This window comes from Triturus cristatus, chromosome 6 (assembly GCF_964204655.1).
Source record: "Triturus cristatus chromosome 6, aTriCri1.1, whole genome shotgun sequence".
NCBI lineage: Eukaryota > Metazoa > Chordata > Amphibia > Caudata > Salamandridae > Triturus > Triturus cristatus.
In genome coordinates, this window is record NC_140589.1 from 1,675,138,188 (window position 1) to 1,675,160,850 (window position 22,663).

Below are 22,663 nucleotides of genomic sequence, written 5' to 3' on the forward strand. Positions count from 1 at the left end.
CAGGTCCACAAACTGCTAAAAAATAAAAACGTCCCACACACTGATCTATCGCACGAGCCCATTGGGCACTGTTTGATTGACATATAGGCCAGTTCCACCCTGGACATCCTCACTGGAATAGCTACTTGAAAAGAAATGTCCCCACAATGGATAAACAAAACACCAAATCTAAGGCATAGACCGGGGTTTACAGAGGGTGTTGGAGCTGGAAGGTCAGGCTGTAGATTGGGTAGAGTGCGGCCTGTCAAATATTGAGCGGTGAGAGGTGGCAAGAAAGTTAATTCAGCTCAAATTAAGTTTATTACTATTATTTTTAAATTATAATAATGGGTATAATTTATTAATAATTGTGTCTATATTATTGATGGGAAACGGCCTTAACAACACAGTCTGAGCCACACATGCCTTTTCCCTGCAAGACGGCCACGCTTGCCCCAACCATGCATATGCCTTAACCACGCATATGCGTGTTTAAGGCAGAGCACGGTCTAGATGCTGGAATGGGCGGGCAGTAGAAGGAAGGATCGGGAGACGACACTGTCAGGTAAGTAGGGCTGGAGCCAGAGCTTTTTTAGTTTTTTAGGGTGGTAGTAGTTTTTAGGGTTCAGGGGCGGTCGGGGGTATTTTTGGGGCTTAGGGCATGGGGTGGGTTTTGGGGTAGTTTTCAGGGGTAGGGGTCTGTTTTTAGGGCTCAGGGTGGGGTTGCAGGGGTCTGGGTCGTTTTTAGGGATTGGGGTCAGTTTTTAGAACTCAGGGCAGTTTTCAGGGCCCAGGGCAGAGGGAGCTGGGGTCAGGATAGTTTTGAGGGTGTGGGTTAAATTTTTAGGGCTTATGGTGGCTGTAGAAATATGGACAGTTTATAGGGTTGGGGGGAAGGGTGTGATCTTTACCACACATGTCCCTTTACCAATCATGTATTTACCACAAAATTGCATGGTAAAGGCATGCGTGGTAAAGATGTGGTCATGGTTGGGACCGCGTGGTTCAGGAATGCATTGTTGAGGCATGCTACAAGGATGCGCCCCATGAGGAGCTTTTGTTTCTGAAAATCAGTACTTTGGTCTTGTTTGTGTCGAGCTTCAAGCAGCTGTCCTTCAAACAGTTGGCGGCATCTGTCATACATTTGTGGAAGTTGGTCTTGGTTTAGGTGGTGTCTTTGGACAGGGAGAGGATGAGTTTTGTGTCTTCGGCGTAGGATATGATGTCGAGTCCGTGGGTTTTGGCGATGCTGGCCAGAGGTGTCATATAAGTGCTGAAGATGGTGGGACTGAGGAAGGATCCTTGGGGTACTTCACAGATGATTACCTTCGGTTCAGAGCTGGAGGGGGGTAAGGCAGAATTTTTGCGTTCTTCCGATGAGGAAAGAGGCGATTGATCTGAGAGTGGCTCCTTGGATGCCTATGTTGTGCAGCCTTGTGATGAATGTGTGGTGGAAGACTGTATTGAAGGCTGCTGAGAGATTTAGGAGGATCAGAGCCGCAGCCTCTCCTCAGTCGAGTAGGGCTCGGATGTCATCAGTAGCCGTGATGAGGGCTGTCTCGATGCTGTACTTGCTGCAGAATACAGAGTAGGAGGTTCAATTCCAGATGTGAGGAAAGTTGTTGGTTGATGGCTTTTTCCTACTTTAGCCGGTAACGGGAGCAGGAAGATCGGTTGGTAGATGTTGAGCTTGTTGGGGTCTACCAGTGGTTTCTTTAGTAGGGTGTTGACTTCTGCATGTTTCCAGTCCTCAAGTAGGTGGCTGTGGTAATTGAGGTGTTGGACAAGGTGGTAAGTATGTTGCTGATTCTAGCCTCGCTTAGGTTGAAGATGTGGTGAGGGCAAGGGTCAGTTGGGGCTCCCGAGTGGACATAGTTCATGATGGAGGCTGTATCCTGTGGGCGGAGCTGGCTCCATTTGGTTAGTTGTTTGTCCGTGGTGGTAGCAGGGTCGTTGTGTTGCTTGAAGAAGTCAGTGGCTTTGGGCTGGAGTTTGAAGTTTCTGTAGATGTCGGCAATCTTGTCATTGAAGAAGTTTGCAAAGTTGTTGCAGAGTTCCTGTGACGGGGGAATGTTGTTTGTTGCACCTGAAGGGTTGGAGAATTCTTTGAAGATATTAAAAAGTTATTTGCTGTTATTGGAGCTTAATTCGATGTGTGAGGCCAAGGCCTTTTTCTGTGATTCTCTGAACTGTCGGTGGTAGAGGTTGAGGGCTATCTTGAAGGCGGTCTTGTTGGTCATGTGTTTGCTGGTGCACCATCTCCTTTCAAGTTGTTTACAGTGTTGTTTAGCGGTTCTGAAGTCTTCACTCTACCAGCTAGCCTGTTTGATGACCTTCTGCGGGAGTTGTTGCAGATGGGAGCTATGCTGTGGGCACAGTTCGTGATCCAATTGTGTAAGTTTCTGCTGTTCTTGTCTAGGTTGTTGGAGGGGGTGGGGTGAGTGGTGTTGAGAGCGTAGATCCATGTGTCCTTTGAGACTTTGCTCCAGGTGTGGAGGGGGGTGTTGGGCAGACTAGGGGTTGAGGTCCTTGAGCTGGTGATGTTGAAGTGGACAATGGAGTGGTCGGTCCAGGTGAGCTCCGTGGTGTGGCTGTACCTGATGCGGTCACTGGAGGTGAAGATGGGCTTTAGTGAGTGGCCTGCGATTTGCGTGGGGTCATGGACAAGTTGGGTGAGTTTGATGTTGTACATGCTTTCGACAGAGGTTGGAAATGTTGTCATTGTGTTTGTCGAGATGGAGGTTGAGGTCGCCAAGGAAAATGTAGTTGTTGGAGTCTATGGCAAGGGGGCGATGAAGTCGGTGATGAAGCTGCAGAATGCTGGACCTGGTCCTGGAGGACGGTAGGCAAGGGTGCCCCTGATGGTGGTTTTGCTGTCAGTTTGGAGTCTGAAGTTGAGGTGTTCCATGGCTGGAGTGATGTCATCACTTATGGTGGTGCATTGGATGGATTCCATGTGTATGATGACAATCCCTCTGCCAGGCTTGTTGATGTGGTCACTCGTATTCTTTGGAAATTGCGGTGGCAATGTCAGGCACAGAAGTAGGGTTGAGCCAGTTCTCAGTGAGGAAGAGGATGTCGGGTGTGATGGTGGAGATGAGGTCCCAAATCTCGATGGTGAGCGTGTGTTGAGAAGGGCACACGTGAGTTGGTGTTTTTGTTCAGGTGGTGTCTGTGGCGTGTTTGGGGAGGGCTGATCGGTGGGTTGATGTGTGTGCTGTGGCAGTGGGTGCATGTGAAAGGTACCACACTGGAGCGTGAGTCAGTGTGTTGGTAGTGTTTTTTGCGGGTCCAGGTTGTGGGTGTAGTACTCAGTAATGGTGAATTTTGAGGGGGCGGGAGAGCCAGTGGTCTTGATGCTGGGTGTGGTCCAGGCATGTCACTGGATCAGACTGGAACAAACAGGAACTGGAGGCTCCAGGCACGTGGCAGGCTCGGTGTCCATGTGCCTACTGATGGTATTGCGCTGTGGCTGCATTAAGTAGGGCCTGGGGTTGGCCGGGCTTCTGTTAGCAGTAAGAACAGAGGGCGGGAAAACCTGGGCAGGCTAGGTGTCCAGGTGCCTATTGATGCGGTCGGATTCTGGCCTACATTAAGTAGACCCTAGGGTAGGTGAGCTTCTGTTGGCAGGAATAACAGTGAGTGGAAAAACCCAGACAGCGGTGGTTTCACTGGATCAGGCTGAAATAAGCAGGACCTGGAGGCAACGGACAAGTGGCAGGCGAGGTGTCCAGGTGCCTACTGATGCAGTCGCACTGCAGCCTGCATTAAGTAAGTCCTGGGGTGGGCGGGCTTCTGTTGACGGGGAGAGATGTTGTATAACTCCTTTCTTTTCTCTAAAGATGGGATCCTGACCTCTTTCTATCACACAAAAAGAGGGGGGGACCAAGGAGCTAATAAAGGTCCAGTGTCCATGCTCCCTTTAACTACATATCAATCACCCGGAGGACACTGTTCCTGTGGCTTGGTGCAAAAAGTCACCCATGCCCTTAAAAAAGGATAATAAAGAAGAAAGGAAAGAAAGAAAGAGTGGAATAGGAACCTAGGTGAGGGACCCAGTCAGGACAAGGAAGACCACTCTTTGTCCTCTAATGCCCTCACACACCCCGAAAGATGTCATGCTTCATCATCGGGCAGTTGCTCCTCGTAGGGCCGGCGCTGCAATTCCCTACGGGCCCCCGAAGGGTCACTTTATCGGAGATCTTCTGAGGACTGCCGGAAGATGCATGCGGGTGTGTGAAGATTGGATCCTTAAGGAGGGTGAAAAAAGTGCGTGCAATATTGTGAACATTTTAATAAAGGGTCATTATGCAGCGAATGTCAAAATAATGTACCCCGAGCAGACACTGTCTGCCGAAAATTGATAAAATCACCTGGAGGCACTCTATGTCCAGGTATCATAAGTCGACATGTTTCGCGCCTGTATTGCCATAAGGGTCATTGGCGTTTCTTCAGGACCAGGGTTATAGTTAATAAAATAAAGTGCACGTGATACATAAATAAAATTCAATAAAATACCCTCTATATCGATCAGGGCACTAGTCTGTACTCCCTCAATGTGGTTACAGGCTAAAGTTGGAAATCGCTCCTGATCAATTCCTAGGAAAGAGAAAAAAGAAGAAAACATAACGGGTATGTGCATCAGTGAAACTTGATGCATCAATAGTGTGCCACAGCTGTGTGCACATCAACCACATTTAGAAAGCAGGTACAAGAATCATGTAAATGCATATATAACACACGATAGACCCAAGGCTCTATGTAATAACAAAAAGACATTCCTCCCCATGGACAATGAAACATATTTTTGTGGCTTGTAATTGCGTTAGTAGTGGTAGGAGACAGGTAAAACACAGATGAAATTTAAATAAAAATATCCCCATCCATTTGCAGGTGGGCCCCAGAGTAAATGTCTCTGAAAGAGACCATGGGCCCTAGTGTTCAGAACTGAATGGCTTATTTTGGGGATAATTGGTGCTCTGTCATCCTTACCTAATGTTTAGAAGACGGTCGCTCCATTAGCTAGAAGCATGGGACGCCCGCATATTATCGGACTGAAACAACAAAGATATTGTTTTGAATACCGATGGTGAAAGTGCACAAATTATCAGTGGTCTATACTCTAACATCCATTTCCTCTATTATTCAAAGAACTCACGGTTCTGACTGGGCGATAGCTCCTGTATACCTGCCCCGTCCATGCGACTGCCAGAAAGAACCTGATTCTGGCAGCGCGCGGGACTCATATGGTTACGGGGGCGGGTATCGGGGCGGTGTCCCTTTCCGGGATAGCAGCACTGATTAGAACCCAATACGCGTGTGCAAATGGAGGCCGTCAGTGCGCATGTGTAAATAGGATGCACTGATCTCCTATGCTTCAAAAAATGGGCATACTGTTTTTACCCCGTGCATAACGGTAGTTCATAAGTAGTTGTTGCCTGAATTGCTGATAACCGCATTCAAACAGCTCAGAGAACTACCGAACGGAGGCTAAACTCTTTTGCATGTCACATCGATTTCACATATATAAAGACTCAACACGCGTTGCGGTCTAAATAATTATAGGCAGTGCGGCGGCATATTACCATCCAAAACCGACCCAGTCCAGATACACGTGTTAAAATTTCCAGAAATCTTGTGATAAAAACCTTATATAATGTTGGGTAATCTAAGAATCCATTGAGAAAGAGGAAATGGGAAAGGGGAGATGAGGTGACCTAATTTCATGAACCTCAACTATCCTATAAACACTTTTTCCCTAAAGCTCTTTGTGCCATGTCAAGTCCAAGGGGGGTAAGATGAACAGGAGCCTTGCCATAACCAGTGCGTCAAATGCACCCTGTCGTATTTCCCACTGCCATCAGTGTAGTAATGGGCTCATATACCTGAGAAATAGAAAATATGAAATAAAGTAATAGATTGAGGTCCCACGGCTAACTGCCGTACTATATTTCTATCACACAAAAAGAGGGGGGGACCAAGGAGCTAATAAAGGTCCAGTGTCCATGCTCCCTTTAACTACATATCAATCACCCGGAGGACACTGTTCCTGTGGCTTGGTGCAAAAAGTCACCCATGCCCTTAAAAAAGGATAATAAAGAAGAAAGGAAAGAAAGAAAGAGTGGAATAGGAACCTAGGTGAGGGACCCAGTCAGGACAAGGAAGACCACTCTTTGTCCTCTAATGCCCTCACACACCCCGAAAGATGTCATGCTTCATCATCGGGCAGTTGCTCCTCGTAGGGCCGGCGCTGCAATTCCCTACGGGCCCCCGAAGGGTCACTTTATCGGAGATCTTCTGAGGACTGCCGGAAGATGCATGCGGGTGTGTGAAGATTGGATCCTTAAGGAGGGTGAAAAAAGTGCGTGCAATATTGTGAACATTTTAATAAAGGGTCATTATGCAGCGAATGTCAAAATAATGTACCCCGAGCAGACACTGTCTGCCGAAAATTGATAAAATCACCTGGAGGCACTCTATGTCCAGGTATCATAAGTCGACATGTTTCGCGCCTGTATTGCCATAAGGGTCATTGGCGTTTCTTCAGGACCAGGGTTATAGTTAATAAAATAAAGTGCACGTGATACATAAATAAAATTCAATAAAATACCCTCTATATCGATCAGGGCACTAGTCTGTACTCCCTCAATGTGGTTACAGGCTAAAGTTGGAAATCGCTCCTGATCAATTCCTAGGAAAGAGAAAAAAGAAGAAAACATAACGGGTATGTGCATCAGTGAAACTTGATGCATCAATAGTGTGCCACAGCTGTGTGCACATCAACCACATTTAGAAAGCAGGTACAAGAATCATGTAAATGCATATATAACACACGATAGACCCAAGGCTCTATGTAATAACAAAAAGACATTCCTCCCCATGGACAATGAAACATATTTTTGTGGCTTGTAATTGCGTTAGTAGTGGTAGGAGACAGGTAAAACACAGATGAAATTTAAATAAAAATATCCCCATCCATTTGCAGGTGGGCCCCAGAGTAAATGTCTCTGAAAGAGACCATGGGCCCTAGTGTTCAGAACTGAATGGCTTATTTTGGGGATAATTGGTGTCCTGTCATCCTTACCTAATGTTTAGAAGACGGTCGCTCCATTAGCTAGAAGCATGGGACGCCCGCATATTATCGGACTGAAACAACAAAGATATTGTTTTGAATACCGATGGTGAAAGTGCACAAATTATCAGTGGTCTATACTCTAACATCCATTTCCTCTATTATTCAAAGAACTCACGGTTCTGACTGGGCGATAGCTCCTGTATACCTGCCCCGTCCATGCGACTGCCAGAAAGAACCTGATTCTGGCAGCGCGCGGGACTCATATGGTTACGGGGGCGGGTATCGGGGCGGTGTCCCTTTCCGGGATAGCAGCACTGATTAGAACCCAATACGCGTGCGCAAATGGAGGCCGTCAGTGCGCATGTGTAAATAGGATGCACTGATCTCCTATGCTTCAAAAAATGGGCATACTGTTTTTACCCCGTGCATAACGGTAGTTCATAAGTAGTTGTTGCCTGAATTGCTGATAACCGCATTCAAACAGCTCAGAGAACTACCGAACGCAGGCTAAACTCTTTTGCATGTCACATCGATTTCACATATATAAAGACTCAACACGCGTTGCGGTCTAAATAATTATAGGCAGTGCGGCGGCATATTACCATCCAAAACCGACCCAGTCCAGATACACGTGTTAAAATTTCCAGAAATCTTGTGATAAAAACCTTATATAATGTTGGGTAATCTAAGAATCCATTGAGAAAGAGGAAATGGGAAAGGGGAGATGAGGTGACCTAATTTCATGAACCTCAACTATCCTATAAACACTTTTTCCCTAAAGCTCTTTGTGCCATGTCAAGTCCAAGGGGGGTAAGATGAACAGGAGCCTTGCCATAACCAGTGCGTCAAATGCACCCTGTCGTATTTCCCACTGCCATCAGTGTAGTAATGGGCTCATATACCTGAGAAATAGAAAATATGAAATAAAGTAATAGATTGAGGTCCCACGGCTAACTGCCGTACTATATTTCTATCACACAAAAAGAGGGGGGGACCAAGGAGCTAATAAAGGTCCAGTGTCCATGCTCCCTTTAACTACATATCAATCACCCGGAGGACACTGTTCCTGTGGCTTGGTGCAAAAAGTCACCCATGCCCTTAAAAAAGGATAATAAAGAAGAAAGGAAAGAAAGAAAGAGTGGAATAGGAACCTAGGTGAGGGACCCAGTCAGGACAAGGAAGACCACTCTTTGTCCTCTAATGCCCTCACACACCCCGAAAGATGTCATGCTTCATCATCGGGCAGTTGCTCCTCGTAGGGCCGGCGCTGCAATTCCCTACGGGCCCCCGAAGGGTCACTTTATCGGAGATCTTCTGAGGACTGCCGGAAGATGCATGCGGGTGTGTGAAGATTGGATCCTTAAGGAGGGTGAAAAAAGTGCGTGCAATATTGTGAACATTTTAATAAAGGGTCATTATGCAGCGAATGTCAAAATAATGTACCCCGAGCAGACACTGTCTGCCGAAAATTGATAAAATCACCTGGAGGCACTCTATGTCCAGGTATCATAAGTCGACATGTTTCGCGCCTGTATTGCCATAAGGGTCATTGGCGTTTCTTCAGGACCAGGGTTATAGTTAATAAAATAAAGTGCACGTGATACATAAATAAAATTCAATAAAATACCCTCTATATCGATCAGGGCACTAGTCTGTACTCCCTCAATGTGGTTACAGGCTAAAGTTGGAAATCGCTCCTGATCAATTCCTAGGAAAGAGAAAAAAGAAGAAAACATAACGGGTATGTGCATCAGTGAAACTTGATGCATCAATAGTGTGCCACAGCTGTGTGCACATCAACCACATTTAGAAAGCAGGTACAAGAATCATGTAAATGCATATATAACACACGATAGACCCAAGGCTCTATGTAATAACAAAAAGACATTCCTCCCCATGGACAATGAAACATATTTTTGTGGCTTGTAATTGCGTTAGTAGTGGTAGGAGACAGGTAAAACACAGATGAAATTTAAATAAAAATATCCCCATCCATTTGCAGGTGGGCCCCAGAGTAAATGTCTCTGAAAGAGACCATGGGCCCTAGTGTTCAGAACTGAATGGCTTATTTTGGGGATAATTGGTGCTCTGTCATCCTTACCTAATGTTTAGAAGACGGTCGCTCCATTAGCTAGAAGCATGGGACGCCCGCATATTATCGGACTGAAACAACAAAGATATTGTTTTGAATACCGATGGTGAAAGTGCACAAATTATCAGTGGTCTATACTCTAACATCCATTTCCTCTATTATTCAAAGAACTCACGGTTCTGACTGGGCGATAGCTCCTGTATACCTGCCCCGTCCATGCGACTGCCAGAAAGAACCTGATTCTGGCAGCGCGCGGGACTCATATGGTTACGGGGGCGGGTATCGGGGCGGTGTCCCTTTCCGGGATAGCAGCACTGATTAGAACCCAATACGCGTGCGCAAATGGAGGCCGTCAGTGCGCATGTGTAAATAGGATGCACTGATCTCCTATGCTTCAAAAAATGGGCATACTGTTTTTCCTCTTTCTCAATGGATTCTTAGATTACCCAACATTATATAAGGTTTTTATCACAAGATTTCTGGAAATTTTAACACGTGTATCTGGACTGGGTCGGTTTTGGATGGTAATATGCCGCCGCACTGCCTATAATTATTTAGACCGCAACGCGTGTTGAGTCTTTATATATGTGAAATCGATGTGACATGCAAAAGAGTTTAGCCTCCGTTCGGTAGTTCTCTGAGCTGTTTGAATGCGGTTATCAGCAATTCAGGCAACAACTACTTATGAACTACCGTTATGCACGGGGTAAAAACAGTATGCCCATTTTTTGAAGCATAGGAGATCAGTGCATCCTATTTACACATGCGCACTGACGGCCTCCATTTGCGCACGCGTATTGGGTTCTAATCAGTGCTGCTATCCCGGAAAGGGACACCGCCCCGATACCCGCCCCCGTAACCATATGAGTCCCGCGCGCTGCCAGAATCAGGTTCTTTCTGGCAGTCGCATGGACGGGGCAGGTATACAGGAGCTATCGCCCAGTCAGAACCGTGAGTTCTTTGAATAATAGAGGAAATGGATGTTAGAGTATAGACCACTGATAATTTGTGCACTTTCACCATCGGTATTCAAAACAATATCTTTGTTGTTTCAGTCCGATAATATGCGGGCGTCCCATGCTTCTAGCTAATGGAGCGACCGTCTTCTAAACATTAGGTAAGGATGACAGAGCACCAATTATCCCCAAAATAAGCCATTCAGTTCTGAACACTAGGGCCCATGGTCTCTTTCAGAGACATTTACTCTGGGGCCCACCTGCAAATGGATGGGGATATTTTTATTTAAATTTCATCTGTGTTTTACCTGTCTCCTACCACTACTAACGCAATTACAAGCCACAAAAATATGTTTCATTGTCCATGGGGAGGAATGTCTTTTTGTTATTACATAGAGCCTTGGGTCTATCGTGTGTTATATATGCATTTACATGATTCTTGTACCTGCTTTCTAAATGTGGTTGATGTGCACACAGCTGTGGCACACTATTGATGCATCAAGTTTCACTGATGCACATACCCGTTATGTTTTCTTCTTTTTTCTCTTTCCTAGGAATTGATCAGGAGCGATTTCCAACTTTAGCCTGTAACCACATTGAGGGAGTACAGACTAGTGCCCTGATCGATATAGAGGGTATTTTATTGAATTTTATTTATGTATCACGTGCACTTTATTTTATTAACTATAACCCTGGTCCTGAAGAAACGCCAATGACCCTTATGGCAATACAGGCGCGAAACATGTCGACTTATGATACCTGGACATAGAGTGCCTCCAGGTGATTTTATCAATTTTCGGCAGACAGTGTCTGCTCGGGGTACATTATTTTGACATTCGCTGCATAATGACCCTTTATTAAAATGTTCACAATATTGCACGCACTTTTTTCACCCTCCTTAAGGATCCAATCTTCACACACCCGCATGCATCTTCCGGCAGTCCTCAGAAGATCTCCGATAAAGTGACCCTTCGGGGGCCCGTAGGGAATTGCAGCGCCGGCCCTACGAGGAGCAACTGCCCGATGATGAAGCATGACATCTTTCGGGGTGTGTGAGGGCATTAGAGGACAAAGAGTGGTCTTCCTTGTCCTGACTGGGTCCCTCACCTAGATTCCTATTCCACTCTTTCTTTCTTTCCTTTCTTCTTTATTATCCTTTTTTAAGGGCATGGGTGACTTTTTGCACCAAGCCACAGGAACAGTGTCCTCCGGGTGATTGATATCCTGACCTCTTTGCCTTCTATTGGAATTGCTTGCCTTCCAGTATGGTCAATCTGTATTGTATCTGATACTTTATCAGCTCCTGAACTGTGGGTCTGTATGTCCGATGCCTTTGTAGTGTCTCCACTTCTTGGTCCAGGTACAAGAAAACAGTGCTGTTACAGCACTGTATTCTTTTCATCACCCTGGCTTAGGGTGATAAGTCTCTCCTTGACTCAAAAGTGGACATATTTACTACAATATCACTGGGACAGTAGCTATCTTTTTTTTTGGGACCAACTCTATGTGCCCTCTCGATACCTATGCAGATTTCAGATTGCTCCTTTAAATCGTCTCAGAACATTTCAGCTACACAGCAAATGATGTCATCAGTGTTTTCTTTCAGATCTTGAACACGCAAATTGTCACGCTGTGACCTTGTTTCAAGGTCTTTGTGTTTGGACAGAGTACAAGTTTGCGCTTCTAGTTGGCAGAGATTGGTGGTTGTCAGCTATTCTATCTCCTCAAAGGTCTGCAGTAAAGACCCATGCTGTGTATGTCTGCTTTGAATTCAGCAATCTCTCTACCAATGACTGCAAGCACTGCCTGGATCCTCAACTATGCCTCCACTTATCTCTCTTGGTGGGGCCAAGTAAATGAGCACTGTGACCACTCCCCGACACAAGACCAATTCCAGGCGGCTGCTGCCCTGTGACACCCCATTGCTGGCATTTAGCCTTCCAACATCACTTCCAGGCTTGCGGTAATGTGCGTTCTGGGGTCAGGCTAGCTTCCACTATTGCTCTGGAAACTGGTCACTTACTACCATCTAGAAAGAAAAGCGCACTGTAGGAATGGTGGGGGCAGAGCTGCACAAAGGTGCTCTGCCAGCTCAGGAGGAAGAGACACGGCATTTTAACCTGGAGCCACAACAAAATGACTGCTTTAATACTAATCTGGAAAGTTTCTCACTTGTATGTAGATCACTGAGGCGGGTATATTTTATAGCTAAAAAAATATTACTGTCTAGCCAGTCCACGTTTTGGGAGCTTTAGAAAGGTTTCTTTTAAAACAGATATTTGCTTCACTAAGTTGGATTAGCAGTATTTTTTTTACTTCACAACCAACCAACACAATCCAACAAACAAATGTACGCACACACCATTGCACAAAACATGCCATCGCACACACCAACCCAGCATGCAATAAACATAAGCGCGGTGGTATGATGAACCTGCATATCCCTCTTGCCAACAGCACGACAAAATGTAACTAGGACAAGACCTAAAGACTCCGTACCTACAAGGACTTAAAAAAATGTAAAATCCCCAGCTAATAAATGTTAAAGGCTACATTCTGATATCAGTATAAACACCAGTTTGCATAGGGATTGCCATTACCAATTGTGTAATAATTCTCAGACACCCACAGTTTTCCCATGATAACTTCTGGCAGGTCTAATCTGATGACATTTGTTGGGGGAAGAGCCGAAGGAAACAGGGGCGTAACACAATCTACCGCATCCCCCGCGGTGCGGGGGGGCCCCGAGCTGAAGGCCCACCCCCCCCCGCACAGTACTCTGGCCTGAGCGCTCCAGATTAAATCCGGAGCGGGCCCCTCCGTGTATATTGCAGGGGGGGCCCCTTAAACTTTCATTACGCCACTGCCACGAAGAAGGCAAAACGCATGGAATGTGGTGTGTTAAAATCCTATTTCCATTTGTTATGCCTCATTTTAAAGTAGTTGAAAACTTAAACGTATTTCCTATAAATGGCAAATTCTTTACCCTCAGGTGATGGTACTTAGCACATGTGGTAAATACCCCACCCTATTCGCACCAAATTATATTGAGGGCCAAACAGCGTAAAGGGGGAAGAATGTGTTAAGGATTGAGAGGGACCAGAATAGATAGAAGATTGAGAGGAAAGGAAATATTTGACAGAGAAGGGTGAAGAAGAGAATGTGAGAAAAAGGGAGAGTGCATGTGAGAAGGATAAATATAAAAATGGAAGATGGTGAGATAGAGGGGTAGAATTTTTCCATCAAAAATTTTTTAGGGCGTTCTCTATGCCCCCTGGCACTTTAGCAAATGTATTTGAACATTGTACTTTAGACTGCATCATCTGCCCCATCTTTTTCGATATTTTCTTGGGGACGGTGCTAGGGAATCCCCCACGTAGAAACATTGGGCATATGTATCTTGTTCATTTTCACTTTTCCATAAAGCGACAATACATTTCGTATCCAATGGGTTCTTCTATCTTCAGCTGTTTCACGGGGTATCACCCGCCTTAAAGGTCGAACGCTCAGGATTCCTTTGTTTGTGGTGAGTTTTGGAAGAGGATCAACAAAGTGTTCAGATAGTTTGAATAATAAATACTAAAGAGGCTTTTTGGGTCCCATGCTATCTGCTAGAAAGCTGAGACCAAGGTGGATGTCACTCTGTATGATCTGAAGGCAGCTCTGCACAACATGAGTCACTCGCCTGAATGGGCTTTTAGAAGTGATGCAAGTGCATACGTTTTCCTAAGGGGGTAAGAGGATGTGGCCTAAGGGCTCGAGCAGTTGAGAGCTCCAAGTGGCAAACCAATAACTTCTAGGTGCCCTACTGGGCAGATAAACCAACGAAACAGCTGAGCCATGATTAGAGTCCCCACTGTTCTTACCTTCTCAGTGTCGATCCCTCTGGACATCGACCAGGTGGAGACAATGTAGTCCATGACGCGTTCACTCAGTCCCTTGGGCACCTGATAGAGCTTGAGGAAGTCGCGGACACTGTTCAGCATCTCATGGTACCGGTTAGTGTTGGCATACATCTGCTGGAAGATTGTGGTCACATTTCCAAAAATAGTTGCATACAAAAGAGCTGCAAGAAACCAAAAAGGGAAATATGCGGTCAAAGGATTGGAGAATTCGATTTGGGTTTAATATTGTGCCTCTCTATCGTCATGATGCTATTTCAGAGAATAAAAAGCATTTTCGTAAGCAACTGTTGTATAAATTGTGGCTCGGCTAGGTAATGGTGGCAAGGGAAACGCAAAAAGAAGCAAAAATGTAAATATGGACATCAATGCATGTCTGCAACTTTGTTTTTCCATTTCAAATCGCATATCACTTTACCAAAGGTTGGAAATCTTTGAGGACTAGTTTGAACCTTGCCTCAAGTTATAGGCCCCTGCATGTTTGATACCCCATTTAATTTGGAATAAGGTATTTAGGCATGGTTCTGTTTTTCACTGAGCAGGTATCTAGCTATGTTCCTCCACCAGGTGTATAAGTAAGGCTATAACAAGAACAGCTTTCAGAGCCCACACATGACGTTTTGGTAGATGGCATTACATAATTAACCAATGAAAACTAGTTTCCCTAGCTGTTTAACAAAGAATGTCAAGAAATGAAATACACATTTGAATTGTAAAGAACCAAAAAGGTATGAATTTTCTTTCACGGCACTGATATTTTTTCATTTCTATTAGTTTTAATGACATTTACACCACGATGACACATGTATCATACTTGTTGACTGGTGATCAGATTTTTGGAATGATAAATCAGCAGGTATTCAGTCGATCTACCTAAATATTTATGCACAGACAATTAGGTGCCGATTCCGATCCGTTAAAAAATATTTCCGTACGACTTGAATCCGTATTTTTTTCCGTACGAATCGTACAAGTCACGTCCGACCCGTGAAGTACGATTCGTATGGGAAAAAGTACGTACGGATCGGCACGCTAAGTACGAATCGTAGCGGGAAAAGTTGTACGAGACGTACCCGGACACTTTTCCGTACGATTCGGAAAATGACAGTCGGAGCGTGCAACGATCCGGACCGGCTATCCGATTTAGGAATCGTACGGAAAACGGCCCGTACATGGGGAATGACTATACCCGCTACGAGGCGAAGTATGTACGACTCGTAGCCTGGGAAAAGTTGTTCCCGGGGTATGAGTCGTACAGGCCCCCCCACCCCCCGTATGTAGGCACCGTACCCCCACCCCCCTATGGCGCTGGGGGTACGGTGCATACATAAGGGGGGGTGGGGGTACAGTGTGTACATACGGGGGGTGGTGGGGGGTTCGGTGCCTACATACGGGGGGTGGTGGGGGTACGGTGCGTACATACGGGGGTGGTGGGGGTATGGTGCGTACATACGGGTGGGTGGGGGTACGGTGCATATATACGGGGGGTGGTGGGGGGGCCTGTACGACTCGTACCCCTGGGGAATCAGCTTTTATGGCTGTTTTTGGCTCCCGTAAAAAAAGAGCCGTACGGAGTGCCGTAGGGACGGATCGTACTTGCTGGCCTGTAAAACGCTGCCTGACTCCGTACGGACGTCGCGTAGGCACTGTCCAGGATCAGAATAGTAGGTATTTTTTAGCCGTACGGTGTTTTGTACGATTCGTACGGAAATGGTATTTCGGTACGAATCGTACTTGCTGGTTTGTACGGTGGATTTCCCGGGTACGAGTCGTACGGAGAATACGCTCCGTATGACCATTCGTACCCGGGTTTTACAGGATTGGAATCGGCACCTTAGTAGTATGTCAAATTAGAACCACCTTTTGAAAGCTGTAAAACATTTCAAGTAACAATTTTAGTTTTTTACAATCCTTAAGTTTTGCTATTTTATGTTCAATGTTTATATTCAGCTGAGGTGTGTCCCACTTCATGCCATTCTAGTAAACGTTAAAAAGAGATGGTGCTAAATGTAATAGGGGTGAGGGGTTGAACTATAAGATTGTATTAGAAGGACAACTTAAAATATCCACCTGTGAGAAATTGGGCTTTTGGTTGAGAGGGGTGAACCCCTGCTCAAGCAACAGCCACAATTCTTGTCAGGGTGAAGTCGCATTGGCACAAGCAGTATGGCTTAATTTTGTAGGCAATGTTTGAAGTATTTATGCAGCACTTCAAACAGTATTAAAATAAAAATACAACACAGGAAAAATCCTAAAATAATGTATAAAAATAGATTAAAATACAATAACATTTTGTTACACCAAAACAACAAAAATGCAGTGGAGCCGAAGATATGCAATTTTAAAGCTTTAAGTGAAAATAGTGCCTAGAAGCACAAAGCGCCAACTGTGGCTATCTGGTCGCGCCAGACAAGACAAAGTCCCAAGTTCAGGCCGTCCACAATGGAGCATGGACTGGATACAGGGGGCCAAGTTAGGCCAGCTGAACGAAAGCACCTTCAATGCTGGTTTGCAGACCGTTGGGAGATCCCACATAAAGCATGCATTGTGCAGCGATGATTCAGAGGAGCTGCAATGCGAGGTCCTGCATTGTAGTCGAGGATGCAGTTGACGAGGGACTTGCGATATGAAGTCCAGCGTTGAAGATGCATCGTGTTCCGGCGGTTCCAAACAGCAGGGCAACAGAGTAGCAGTCCTTCTTGCAGAGCAGCACAGCTGTCCTTCTGAGTCTTCCACAGGTCCAGAGGTGTACTGAAGAGTTGGGTCCATTATGTATACATTGAAATATATATAAATATTTATGCATTGATCAAGCCTTGAGCGGCTCCTCACCCAAGTGCACCTTGGTCCCATTTCCAGTGACCAAAAGAGTCGCTTAAAAGTTTTGTCATTTCCCCTCAAGCAATATTTGCGTTCTCAGTATTTGATAAAGCAATAATGATTTCTACCTGCATAACCAACTCACCTTGAGTACAAAGCTTAGTCAAATATACATTATGGTGCCTTGAGATACGGTGGTTTTATATCCAAGTTTTTTTTGCTGGTACTGAATTACCATTGTGATGTTGCCTCTGATATGTGTACGGTCATAAGCAGACCATGGGGGGCAAGTTTTGGGAGCAGTCAGAACTAGCAAATTTCAGTGTGTTTTTGACTGAAAATTGTAACCTTACCTTTAACTGTTTTTTTTCTGACAAACTCAGTAAATACATCTTACTCTAATGATATGAACAAAGTTACCCTTAATTTACCTTAAAGAGCTTTCCACAATCAATCAATCTATCCCTAGGCAAACAACGATAGGGAATTTTTAATAGAGCCCAGGGCCACATGTATCATTATTTCAAACAGCGATAACCTATTTGTGATGATCCGCAAATCGCAATTTAGTAACCGCTATTTGAATGTATGAAACTCCATGAATTTCATTTAGCATTTCCTAATGGGTCGCAAATCGGCCTACCTCATTATATACATGAGGCAGGTCGCAAATTGCAACCCATTAGGAATCGCTAAAATCACAGGGATGATGGCCTGCTGGGCTCAGCAGACAACCATGTTTGTGATTACTTTTCAGTAAAGCAATCTTTTGTTTTTAAATGCAGCCCGTTTTCCAGGAAAACGGGCTGCATTTAAAGAAGTAAAATGAAATGTTTTCTTTTTATTTTTCAAGGGCAAGCAGTGGTCCTGCTCTTAAAAAACATTTTTACGAACATTCACAAAGAAGAAGGGGTCTCTTGGGGACCCTTCCCGTTTGAGAATTGGTTACCACCTACTTGAGGTAGGTGGAAAAAAGCAGATGTTTTGTGACAGCATTTCGGTTGCATAACATTCCTACATGCCGCTGTGATTCGGTATGAGGAAGGGACGCCCTAAACATGCGCCTTCCCAATACTAAATCGGTATGTATTTGCAATTCCGAATTACGATTCGGTAACATGTTACTGAATCTCAAATTGAAATTTATACATACCAAAAAGCATTTTCACCAGTTGCAAGCAGCCCGATTCTGCGATCGGGATATTTGCGACCAGTAAAATGCATGACACATGTGGCCCCTAGTCTATAGGCGGAGAAGTGCACCTCTGCATGAAGTGCACCAACCACATCATCGGCACTTTAAACCTGCCACTCAAATGTCTGCTTTTGTAGCAGACTTTTTCAACATTCGCCCAATGTCATTGAAACTAAACTAAAAAAAAAACGAATGTCATTTTTTAGCTAAATTAGCCTTTTCTTGTCATACCATACTTATCTGTTTCTAAATTACTTGTGGTGAGATACGTTTCGTTAGTCCTTGCGTATTCAAAGATTTTATTCACAATCAGCAAGCTCAAACATGTCTCCAGAGGCTCCGAAATCAGCGGACATTGTATTTTATAAGTTCTGTACCTCCCACGAGGAATTATGGAACAAAGGGCCCATTTTCAAAAGAAAAGAGTGCAACCCAGAAATTCATATGCAATCATGTTACACCCTTCCCCTCCAAAAATAAAATACAAACTGAAGAATGAAGAAACATGATAAATAGCGGTAGGCTCTTGAACATCTTGATAGATGTTAAAAACTAAACAAATTTCAGATAGAAGTTAAAGATCTGGCTCTCTGTGGCTCCCATGTTCTGATCTTATGCACCATAGTTCCCTCTGATCTTCTCTTGTCTCATTCCAACTTCCCACCATTGTGGATCTTGTACACTCTCTTTCATTGCATGCATCAGCATAAAACCATTATTTATGTGCATAAATATTCTAGATCCACTATGATGTGCTTGCTCCACGTTGATGATTCTAAGACCTAGGCTAAGCCTAACCTGCATAAACACCTATAGTAATAAGCAAGCAATACTCCCCTAACCCAGTGCTTAATTTGAGCAGGTGGTTTCCGGTGCACTGCACCTGTACTTAATTGTCAACACCAGGGCTTGTGACAGTCTACCACAAGGTGGCCCTGTCTGGCTAATTTAGAGATGACCACAAAAACAGTTATTAGTTCAATTTACATTAAAAATAACTATTACTTGCCGCCTAAGCCATTCTTATAGCTTTGGGGGTCTAAAATAGTCCACATTGTTACACTTGTAGGAGTGTGATGGTTAGTAGTTGTGTTGTTACTATCGTCGGCAGCGCTGACAGGAGCAGTGGATGGTGCACACTGCAGTGGACTCCTAACGAGAGCCCTGGCACTTGTGTAATTTACAAATTAAGCACTGCAGTACGCATGACCTTTTGAACTACAGAACATGGAATGGAGGCTTCAAGGGCAAACATGAGCCCAAGTAAACAAACAATGCCTCATCAGACCGCAGTAGGATAAGCAGGATAACGCCAGTTTGTTGGGAGGCCTCGGTCTAGGTTCAGTTTTTCTTGTCCCTTCACACCCCATTGAACAGCTGCATATACACTAATGCAAAGCTTGACTTCATAGTCCCAAACACCACATACACTGCAGCCTTCCGACTTAATAGCGGTCATTAGGCGTCTTCTGATTAGCAATCCAATGACCATGCCCACAAGACAAGATTGTGCAGGATAATTCTTCTCCAGTCCAATAAAGTGCAGATACATTTTACCTTAATTTGACAGGTGTCTTTAGCTTTTTGAACTTAGAGCACCAGCCTTTTGGTGACACAGACCTGTAATATTGTGAAGGTAGGTGAATTCAGGAACACTTAAAGAATGCCACGGCATACTAAGAAGGAAACTCTGTGGATATTTACTACACCGCTGGCCATTAGCACGGGCAGCACAATTAAAAGAAGCCGGCTTTACTGCCGTCACACATCATGAAACTGCCTTTCATATGCAAATGTGTAAAACAAAGTTAAAGTCCCAGAAATGAAGATGTCCTACAAATGCTTATGAGATGGCTGCACACCATTAGAATGGCTCAAAGGGAGATGAAGCAGAGCTGAGCCACTCTCGGATGGGGTGGGCAGGAGAGCTCTTCAGTGCCTAAAACGATGGGCCACACAGGTTCAAAATGCCACTCTGGCATTTGTCATCGACGTTACTTTTTAGCCCACCTTTGACTGACAGCGAGTAGAAATGATGCAGAATGGAAATTAACATTTTCCAAACTAAAATAAACACCTGCTGATGGGATTCAGACGTGATTTAAAACACGTTGTGTCCCTGTGCCATTGACCCTCAGGGCATGCACAGTATATGTAAATTAAAATCATGGGGCACACTCCCTTGGTTTAATGGCTGCGCCTTTCATATATCGTATTTTCTTGCTGAGCAGACCAAATTAACTCAGGCTCACAGAGCTGAGACTTGAACATCTGAGAACACGGAAAGCCATGACTCACATCTCCCTAGGGTAGGTGGTCGCATCAGTATGCAGTGCTGACGAGACAGACGTGGGAGCCCCTCACAAGCTCCAAGTCATTTACATAAAGTGATCTACTGGCTCAGGTGCTATAAGTCATTTAAGTCAAGTTATCCACTGTCTCAGGTATTATTTTGAAGTATCTTCCCCTCAACAAGGTTGACATTTAAACCACAAGCTCCCCTTGAGAGATAAACAGATAAAAAAATATATGATAATAAAACCAACATGTGTAGATTAATTCTACAAGTTTGCAGTTACAAAAAATTGGCAAATAAACAAAATACCTGGTGGCATACGTTCACTACTGACTGATCTAAAATGTATTAAATTGCCAGGAATAAATTCCAGTAATCTCCGTAACATTGGCGGTTTATTAACCAACAGTCATTTAGATTCAATACGATTTATCTAAACACTTGGGGGCAGATTTACAATAACTGGCGCATCCCTGCATATCAGCAGGGATACGCCAGTTATTGTGCGTCACAGCTCCGCCACCATGGATGCGCCGCATTTACAATGCGGCGCACCATGGGGCAAAAACTGACAGATGTGTGACGCATCTGTACCGTAAAGGCAGCGCATTGCTGGAGTTGCGTCGCAAGCGTGACGCAGCTCCAGCAAGGCTCCGGGTGGGTCCTATCTTTGAAATGCTGCATCAATCCTTACGCCTGCTTCAAGCAGGCGCAGGATTTTGACGCAGCATGGGCTTAAAAGTGACTGAGTGAAATCTTGTAGCTCCTGGAAAAGCCCAGTGTAGGATAAAGAACTGAAAAGGAGTGTGAATATTATAACGCCCTCGCCCATACTCTGTCATAAATTGCCCTCCCAAATTTGGCCTCCCGGAGGTCTAGTAAGTGTGGTGTGGGGATGGGAGGTGGGTGCACATTGACTTATACAACCAGATGATGCAGTATCTGCTTGTACCTATTGTGTACAAGGTTTGAGTCGGTGGTGTGTGTTGGGTTCTGCATCTTGAATTGCCCATCTAGTAAGCAGAACATGTGTTATTAGACCATACGTTAATAATTTCTCTGTATGAAGTGCATGTTGTTCTTGGAAAATTTGGAAGGATTTAAGGCAACCATCCTAAACCAGAACCCCCAATGCGTAAAACCCAGCTGCCCCCCAAGGCCTAAATCTCCTCTTTACAAGGAAGGAGTGTTGTCCTGAGAAGCCCAATAAAGGAATACTGCGAGCGTAAGGGGACAGGTTGTTCATGACCAAGCAGAGTCGAGCCAGGCAACGGAGTGCTACTCGAACAAATTGAGAAAAAGTAAGGTTAAGTCTGGAACCAGGTAGAGCCAAATTTAGTATTTCGGGCATCCGTAACAGCCTATCAGTTGCACCAGTCTCATCCATTCTCGTTCTTGAAAGCCACCTCCAGCCCCTGCAGCTCCCTTGCTAATAAATGTGCTTCAAAGTTGGCACCCCCCCAGACTGTTCTGGTTTACTCAGAGTTTTAATGTGGCCAGTGCAACTTTGCCGCGATTGCCACTCCATACCAGATTCACCCAGGAAGGCATCTAACTCCCCCAAAAATAGCAGGTCAGATTAACTGGGAGTTTCGCACAATAGTACAGGAGCTTCTGAAGCATCACCACCTTGAAAATGGTGATGGTACCCAGGATAGAGAGTGGTAGTGTTCCCCAAAAAGCTATTGGCCTTTGAAAAGGAAAGACCTTGCCCATTGGCATGGCACCTCCCAGGCAGGCGTTCAAAGATTAGGCTTAAGAGTTGGAAATATAGTGGGCATCACACAAGCTTTGGATTTTCTTTGTTCATTATATTACCCCTTTCTAAGGGTTTTCAGCCAGTCTGGATAGTGAGGTGATTGCCAAATAATGACAGAATGAACTTCTAAAGATAAATCATATTAAACACGTATCTATTTACTTTTTCCCCAGTTCTTCTCCCTTGATGGGATACCAGGTGGTCTTCCATTTTCTCATCAAACTAAGCTAACAGTCATTCAAACCCACTAGCTCAGCCACCTGTCGATAAAATGGCTTCTGTGTTGTATTCTGGAGCTTTAGGCACTGGAGCTGTGCAGAGAGCATAATTCCTGATCACAAAGGTAGTTTGCCACTCAGCAGAACAATCATAAGACAGATCTAAAGGTTTGAAGTTAGATAGATCACTGTAAAACATACTTTTTCACAAAGCTCTTAGTATGCCCAATGTGGTCTAGCGAAGCTTTCAGCTGCACTTGGATCTTGGTAGATTCTGGTAGATTCTCAGTCCATAAGAAATGCGCCTTTAGTTAAATGGACTGTGATGGGGCAGGGCTTTGTGTGAATAAAACCTGCCCGGATTAAACCTT

The 22,663-nt window shown here is 44.7% G+C and overlaps 1 protein-coding gene across 2 annotated transcripts in view; it reads right to left on the reverse strand.

Annotated features, from left to right (window-relative positions):
- Positions 1 to 22,663, reverse strand: part of KCNH1 (potassium voltage-gated channel subfamily H member 1) — a 1,587,102-nt gene that overhangs the window by 781,302 nt on the left and 783,137 nt on the right. For both annotated transcript variants that reach the window (XM_085612841.1, XM_085612840.1), the window contains one exon: positions 13,969 to 14,168. In XM_085612841.1, the coding sequence (XP_085468967.1) occupies positions 13,969 to 14,168 (200 nt within the window). The remainder of the gene's footprint in view (positions 1 to 13,968; positions 14,169 to 22,663) is intronic.